This window comes from Moschus berezovskii, chromosome 22 (assembly GCF_049115385.1).
Source record: "Moschus berezovskii isolate FMDL1 chromosome 22, NW_MosBer_1.0, whole genome shotgun sequence".
Lineage (NCBI taxonomy): Eukaryota > Metazoa > Chordata > Mammalia > Artiodactyla > Moschidae > Moschus > Moschus berezovskii.
In genome coordinates this window covers 9091121-9099948 of record NC_142481.1, presented here as the reverse complement: position 1 = coordinate 9099948, position 8828 = coordinate 9091121, and the positions used below count along the sequence as shown (strand labels likewise).

General features: G+C 49.5%; 1 protein-coding gene across 1 annotated transcript; it reads left to right on the top strand.

Moving 5' to 3' along the window:
• The first annotated feature begins 2219 nt into the window (after positions 1–2219).
• Positions 2220–6798, top strand: LOC129546191 (cone-rod homeobox protein). The gene is made up of 3 exons (XM_055411053.2): positions 2220–2349; positions 3033–3184; positions 6151–6798. The coding sequence occupies exons 1-3, from the start codon at positions 2250–2252 to the stop codon at positions 6796–6798; spliced, it is 900 nt and encodes a 299-aa protein (XP_055267028.1). The 5' UTR covers positions 2220–2249.
• The last annotated feature ends 2030 nt before the right edge of the window (positions 6799–8828 follow it).

Here is an 8828-nt window from a genome sequence, read left to right as displayed (position 1 = left end):
GGAGTGGGTTGCCATTTCCTTCTCCAGGGGATCTTCCCCACCCAGGGGTTGAACCTGTGTCTCCTGCATTAGCCGGTGGATTCTTTTACCACTGAGTCACTGGGGAAGCCCATAATTTGGTAAAATATGATATCTAATACACAGATACACACCCCCATATTGCCAAAATGTAATTAAAAAAATAAAAACCTGACTCTTAGGCACACATAATAAGCCGAAAACAAAGATTTAAGTCGTGAACCGGCTGTTTCCAAGGAGAATTCAAGGAAGAGAGGTTAACACTGTTATTCAGAAAAAGTTGTGCCGAAAAAAGCTGGTCAGGTTAGGTACAAAACTAGTTCAAGTTCTACAGGCAGCAAAACTGTAACCCTGGGATTATCTTTTCTACCAGAGACAAGTCATTGGCAACCAAACATCTGAAATTTGCCATTGAACTTGTCGGTGTCTGGATCCTCATCAATAGTGAAGAATCAATTGAACAAGGGTACAGTCTCCTAGAAAAAGAACTAATGCTTGGCTTGGTCGTCTAGATAACCAGGAAGTGACTTGCCGTCAACCATTTGTCTCATTGCCAAGTTGAGGACAATCTTTTTTCTAATCTATTGATTTGGCCGTGCTGGGTTTTAGTTGCAGCTCACTGGCTCCAGAGCATGTGGGCTCAGTCATTGCAGCACTCAGGCTTACCTGCCCCGCAGCACGTGGGATCTTAGTTCCCCGACCAGGGACCGAACCCACATCCCCTGCATCGGAAGGTGGACTCTTAACCACTGGACCACCAGGGAAGTCCCAGGATAATCTTTCCTTAACTATATACTAGAGGTCGTTTCAAGTCCATTCACAGAGAAGTACAGTTTTTAATGACTTTATAGTACCTCTTGCCCGGATGTGCCATAATTGTAACATAACTTACTTAAATTGCATAACTTACTTACTACGTCCTCTTTGGTGGATGTATAGGGTGCTTCCACATTGTGGTGATTATAAATATGCTGCATTAAAAATCCTAGCTTGGGTGGAGAGGGATAAATTAGGAGTTTGGGATGAACAGAAACACACTACGGTATATAAAGGAGTGAAACAATAAACACCTACACAAGGAACTCTATTCAATATCTTGTAATAACCTATAATGGTTATTATATTATAACCTATAATATGAAAAAAATACAGAACTGAATCACTTTGCTGTATACCAGAAACTAACACAACGTTGTAAATGAACTATACTCCAATAAGAAGTGTCCTAGCATAAAATCTATGCAAACGTCTGCTTGCAAATAATAATAACTGCCACAGTTGGTAGTGTTTGCTGCATATCAGGTGCTATTTTAAGTATCAGATGCACAATAATTCATTTGACCCTCACATCGAACTAAAGGTGTAAGTGCTATTTTTCATTCCCACCTTCTGATGAGGTGACCGAGGCACCTTGAAGGCGAATTGCTGGGACCAAGGAAAGACGGCATTTTTCTTTGATAAATGTTTGCAGTTTGTTCCATCCACACTGTCACCCATCTGACACGAGAAGCCTGTTTTGAGGCCAGCCCTGGAGTTACTAAGCCTCTCTGATCTTTGCCAGCTTGATGGGTCAAAAATAGTCATGGGAGATCATTAGTTGCTGTCATTTGACTGTGACTCCCTTGGGGTCGCTAACCATCCCGATTTGTCAGGGACTTTTCCGATTTGTCACTGAAATCCCACATCCCTAGAAAACTCTCCATCCCTGGCAGACTGAGACAACGGTTTCCCTGTTCGCCATGATTCTGTGTGAGGCTGAACATCCTTTTGGAGGTCCTAGGGGTTAGGAAGATCCCCTGGAGAAAGCCATGGCAACCCACTGCAGTATTCTTGCCTGGAGACTCCCCTGGACAGAGGAGCCTGGAGGGCTACAGTCCACATGTTGCAAGAAGTCAGAATGACTGAGCGACTAACACTCTCGGGGAGGGGACGGTCTTGCACAAGGGAGTTGGTCAGAAGCTCTTTTAAAGGGTAGAGTAGGAATAGGAGCTTCCATTTAGAATGCTCATTAAAGCTTTTGATCTTGGCTTTACAGAGTCCCAGGGACTCTTTGACGACCTCAAGCAGAGGGCTGTTTTATAGGTGAGGAAGCCCAGCACAGAGCAGGGGAATAAGTTGCCCAAGGTCATGGATCTAGGAAGCGACCGAGGCGGTGATGAACTGGGGAGTTTGTGAGCACCCACCCTTATCTTGCAGGCCCTCTGACCTGGGCCCCAGCATCCCCGAAGATCATGATGGCGTATATGAACCCGGGGCCCCACTATTCCGTCAACACCTTGGCCCTGAGTGGCCCCAGTGTGGATCTGATGCACCCAGCTGTGTCCTACCCAAGTGAGTACAGTCGTCCTCCCCACCCCTCCCAGGCTGGCCCCCATCTTCTGGGGTCCCTTGCCCTCAGGAAGAGGATGGGCACTTACAAGGGTGACATCAGGGCCATGCACCAGCCAAACGGGTTCATCTGTAAATGCAAAGCACCACCCCACATCTCTTAGGGATGCAGGAAATCATGTGGATCTTCATAGCAATTTAGGACAGTGGTTCCCTCTCGGGTGAGGGAGGGAAGCCATCTGGAAGGGGGACCCGAAGGAATTCCCATCTGTCAGCAATGCTTTATTTCTTAGAGAAGGGAGCGTTCTATTTTTGATGGTATTATTCTTTTATTAAGGTGACCATTACGGTCCTGCCTCTTTTATAGGCTGGGTATCCCAAATGTCGTGTTTCAAGTGAATGTCTTAGTGCAGAAGAAATTTTAGAAAGGAGATAAAAGCCAAACTCATATACCTTACACAGCTAAAGCCAGTTCTCCTCAGGGGAGGCAAGAGTACCCTTAAGGACAGGCAAAGGGGGACGAGTGAGGTCTGGAAGCTCTGGGAATCAGCACCCTTAGTTTGGGCAGAAGAACACCCAGAAGAGGCTTGTCGGCATCCCATGCCTTCTCAGGACCTTGCGTCAGCAGATGCAGAGAACAGAGTCTCAGGTCACCCAAAGGTCCTGTTTTTCTGTCCTCATCCCAGGCGCCCCAAGAAAGCAACGGCGGGAACGGACCACCTTCACGCGAAGCCAGCTGGAAGAGCTGGAAGCCCTGTTTGCCAAGACTCAGTACCCGGACGTGTATGCCCGTGAGGAGGTGGCTCTGAAGATCAACCTGCCCGAGTCCAGGGTTCAGGTGGGGTGTCCTGGTCCCTGGGCTCCTCTAGTCCTTCCTGGGATCCAGAGCGGAGGGAAGTGGGAGAGGTCGCAGAGGAAGAGCCGAAGTCACACAGCGTCCTGTTAATCCCTCATCCCCATTATCTCACTGGCTTCGTCTCTCACACGCCTATCCCTTCTCATTCTACTCCATCAGCCCTCCCCTGGTCCTTCCTTTGGCATTCCCACCAAGAACACTCTCTGTTCCCTCTACCTGGAAGATATATTCCCTACATCCTGTTCAAGCCTTTGTTTATCAACCAATCTAGTCACCTTGCCAGTCAATGAGACCCACACCACCCTTGGCATTAGAAGCTGCAACTTTTTCCCGCCATCCCAACTCTGCTACTCCCCCTTACTCTGCTCAATTGGTCCTCCCATAGTATTTATCACTTTCTAAAATTCTATGTGATTTCCTTCCTTACTATTTATTTATATGCTGTCTCTCTCAACTAGAATGTCAGCTTCACTGGTGTGTCCCCAAAGGAGTAGAAGAAAACATGTTTATTAAATAATTGAATGGATGGGTGGATGGCTGCATGGATGGATGGATGGCTGCATGCATAGATGGATGGATGGATCCATGGTTGGATGGATGGATGCATGGATGGATGGATGTGTGGATGAATGGATGGATGGATGGATGCATGGATGGATGGATGGATGCATGGTTGGATGGATGGATGCATGGATGGATGGATGTGTGGATGAATGGATGGATGGATGGATGCATGGATGGATGGATGGATGCATGGTTGGATGGATGGATGCATGGATGGATGGATGCGTGGATGAATGGATGGATGGATGCGTGGATGGATGGATGGATGCATGCGTGGATGGATGCATGGATGGATGTGTGGATGGATGGATGGATGGATGGATGGATGGATGGATGCATGGATGAATGGATGGATGGATGCGTGGATGAATGGATGGATGGATGCGTGGATGGATGCATGGATGGATGCATGGATGCGTGGATGAATGGATGGATGGATGCATGGATGGATGCATGGATGCATGGACGGATGCATGGATGGATGCATGGATGGATGCATGGATGCGTGGATGAATGGATGGATGGATGCATGGATGGATGGATGGATGCATGCATGGATGGATGCGTGGATGAATGGATGGATGGATGCATGGATGGATGCATGCATGGATGAATGGATGGATGGATGCGTGGATGAATGGATGGATGGATGCATGGATGGATGGATGCATGGATGAATGGATGGATGGATGCGTGGATGAATGGATGGATGGATGCGTGGATGGATGGATGGATGCATGCGTGGATGAATGGATGGATGGATGCGTGGATGGATGGATGCATGGATGAATGGATGGATGGATGCGTGGATGAATGGATGGATGGATGCATGGATGGATGGATGCATGGATGAATGGATGGATGGATGCGTGGATGAATGGATGGATGGATGCATGGATGGATGGATGCATGGATGAATGGATGGATGGATGCGTGGATGAATGGATGGATGGATGCGTGGATGAATGGATGGATGGATGCATGGATGGATGCATGGATGCATGGATGGATGGATGCATGGACGGATGCATGGATGGATGGATGGATGGACGCATGGATGGATGGATGGATGCATGCATGCATGGATGCATGGATGGATGGATGCATGGATGGATGCATGGATGCATGGATGAATGGATGGATGGATGCATGGATGGATGGATGCGTGGATGAATGGATGGATGGATGCGTGGATGGATGGATGGATGGATGGGTGGATGGATGGATGCATGGATGGATGGATGCATGCATGGATGGATGGATGGATGGATGCATGGATGTATGGATGGATGGATGCGTGGATGAATGGATGGATGGATGCATGGATGGATGGATGGATGGATGCATGGATGGATGGATAAATGTATATATGTGTGTTGGATTGTATGTATGTATGATGTGTATATAAATGTATATATGGATGTATATATGTTTGTATGATAATATGTGTACATATGTACATAGGATTGGAAAGATGAAAGTATGTATCACTGTATGTGAGGTGAAAGTGTCAGTCTCTCTGTCATGTCGTACTCTGCGACCCCATTGACTGTAGCCCACCAGGCTCCTCTGTCCATGGAATTCTCCAGGCAAGAACACTGGAGTGGGTAGCCATTCCCTTGATCAAAGCCAGGTCTCCTGCATTGCAGGCAGGCAGATTCCTTATCATCTGAGCCACCAGGGAAGCCCATCACTGTGTGTATATACATACGACTGTACTTATACACGACTGTTATGTGTGTGCATATGATTAGATGATGAATGTCCGTATGTGTGATTGTATGTCTGCATGCATGTATGAATGATTAGGTGGACAGGTGAATGCATAGGGATAGATTTGTATGTTGCGTGATAGTAGGTATGTACTTATGATTGGCTGGAAGAATGTGTGTATATGTGGGTAACTGTGTGTACACACAAATGTATGCATGTACAATTGTGTGTATTGTATATGATGGTATGTGTGTGACTGTGCAATCGCATATATAAATAACTGGGTGGATGGTGGATGAACAGAGTGCCCATGTTGTTGTTGTTTCGCTGCTCAGGCGTGTCTGACTCTTTGTGACCCCATGGACTGTAGCCCACCAGGCTCCTCTGTCCCAGGGATTTCCCAGGCAAGAATGCTGGCGTGGGTTGCCATTTCCTTCTTCAGGGAATCTTCCTGACCCAGGGATCAAACTCACGTCTCCTGCACTGGCAGGTGGATTCTTCACCCCTGAGCCCCCTGGGAAGCCCCCAGAGTGCCCCATAGCCGATTGCCAAGTGGAGAGTTATGACTCTGGCAGGCTTCACCGAGAAGCATCATCACTCCTGGGCATCACGAAGGCTCCCCTGGGCCTCCTGCCCACTCGCCCTCCCTCATCTCCCATCTTGCCCCCCAGGTTTGGTTCAAGAACCGCCGGGCTAAATGTCGGCAGCAGCGGCAGCAGCAGAAACAGCAGCAGCAGCCCCCAGGGGCACAAGCCAAGGCTCGTCCTGCCAAGAGGAAGGCAGGCACATCTCCAAGGTCCTCCACGGATGTCTGTCCAGATCCCCTGGGCATCTCAGATTCCTACAGCCCCCCTCTCCCCGGGCCCTCGGGCTCCCCCACCACGGCAGTGGCCACGGTGTCCATTTGGAGTCCGGCCTCAGAGTCCCCTTTGCCTGAGGCGCAGCGGGCAGGGCTAGTGGCCTCGGGCCCCTCTCTGACCTCAGCGCCCTACGCCATGACCTACGCCCCCGCCTCTGCTTTCTGCTCTTCCCCCTCAGCCTATGGGTCTCCGAGCTCCTATTTCAGTGGCCTGGACCCCTACCTGTCTCCCATGGTGCCCCCATTGGGGGGCCCGGCCCTCAGCCCCCTTTCAGGCCCCTCCGTGGGCCCCTCCCTGACCCAGTCCCCTACCTCCCTGTCAGGCCAGAGCTATGGCACCTACAGCCCTGTGGACAGCTTAGAATTCAAGGACCCCACAGGCACCTGGAAATTCACCTACAACCCCATGGACCCCCTGGACTACAAGGATCAGAGTGCCTGGAAGTTTCAGATCTTGTAGAAGCTCCTCCTCTCTCCATCTCTTGCTCCCCTGCACGTTGTCCAGCCTGCCCTGGGACAGCATCCCGGGCGAGGTGGCAGGAGTCCTTCCAAAGGTCAAGGCCTCTTTAGCTCCAGTGACCGACACAGTCCACCCCCTCCTCCCGGGGAGCTCGATAGGTCTTAGTCACCCTCTCAACCCCAAGGTGGTCTCATACGGAGTCCAGTCGGCATTTCAAACCGTGAGCCCCAGACTCCAGAACTGGTGCTGAGAATTCACCCTGAGATGAAATTAAACCAAACTTGCAGTTGACCTGGGGTCATGTTTAGGTCACAGAATCACAGTGCTGTTGAACAAACAGGTTGGGAGGCTTGATTCCTTAACTTCCCATTCGGGACATGTCTTTAGCTCATGGGTAGAGATCCTTCTAGAAATTCCAAAGACTTTACGAAGCCCCAGGATGGAGCCTTTAGGCCAACTCTCTTGGAAGTTTGGTACTTTGGCACCTACTTTACTGTTCAGAAATTCATTTGGTAATTTTCCAGATTTCACAGATGTCAGGTTTACATGATAGGTTTAGGGGGCTGTGTACACACACACACACACGTTTTCTTCTTCTTGTTAGTTTCTCCTTAAAGACATTTCATCATTCGTTCATTCATGACACTGGAAAGGCTTACCTGCTGGAAGAATGGAAGGCAAGTTGCCTGTTTCACGTCTACTTTGTTTTCTTTCGTTTTAGCATTTTTTTAAAGGTGAACTTCACCCAAACACGGGAAGAATCACGGTTGCGGCGTGGGGTACACCAGCTATGATTGTGGCTATTTCCAAGCGAAGAACAGGGAACAGGCTTCCCACCTGTAAACATATACGAGATGGGGGTGGGGCAAGAGAAAGGGGTTTGGGGGTGGCCCCACATCCCACACTCACACTCCCTCTTCTAGAGGTTTTGTTTTCAGTTTCGATTGTGGGATTGGACTGTAAATAGAGCTTGGCCTGGGAAATTTTCCTGGGGCAACACCGTATTTCTTTGAATACAGTCTGACCCATGGCCGCAGAGACAAGCAGTGTAAGAATCTGAAGAAGGACGCAGGCATTCCAACACTCTTGGAAGTCTGGTACTTTGGCACCTACTTTCTCAATCTGAGTTCTTTTATTTTGGAGTGGGGGAGGCAGGGGGCACGAGCCATTCACTGGTGGGTTTTACAAGGCCAGGAGTGAAAGAAAGCAGTGTGGGAAGGAAGTGCTATGCTGGGAGGTGCTTAAAACGGGCTCTGGAAGGAAGAGGAAATCCTGGTTTGTCATTGTTGCCCATTTCTGTGGTGTAAATACCCCCACTGTGGCTCATGTCAAGGCATCAGCCTGAGGTCCCTGAACTTAGGAAGAGACCCTTACACTCTGTGCTCACTAGCCAGGACAAGCTGGCTCCAGGCCCCCTGGGCAGGAAGCAAGGTCAGGAGGAGGCGGCTGATGCAAAGAGAGACACGTGGCATCAGATGATGCCAAGTCAGGAGGAACCATGAGCGGCACCCTGAGATCACTAGAGCCCCCAAAGACGGCTTACGCATCATCTCCCCTGGGTCCGAGTCATGCTGGGACATTAGACCCAGAATCCACTGTGGGAAGCAATATCTAAACAGAGAAAAAGACAACATATATTGACATGCGGGATGGATGTCAATCCCCCGATCCAGGCAAAAATTTGCCATGGAGGGGCAGGTAGGAGACGGCATTGTGCCCTGGATCTGTGTAAACGCTGGGACCAGGATGCAGTGTCCATTAGGCCTTTTGCAGGGGCTCCCACACTCTTTGCTGGAGGTTGGGGTCTCAGGTGTGAGTAGAGTCTCTCCCTGCCTCACTCACCAAGTTCTCCATTCACAGAGGAGGGTGTGTCTTATGCAAATGATTCAGAGGCAGTAATAGAATCTGGGTGGGGGGACCACAGACACAGGCCAACGAGAGTAAGACTTTAAGAGGACCCCCCTCCCCTCAACTTCCTGGGGTCTTCTGAGAGTTCTCTAGGAGTTGGACAGAGGAAGGAGTCAAATCTT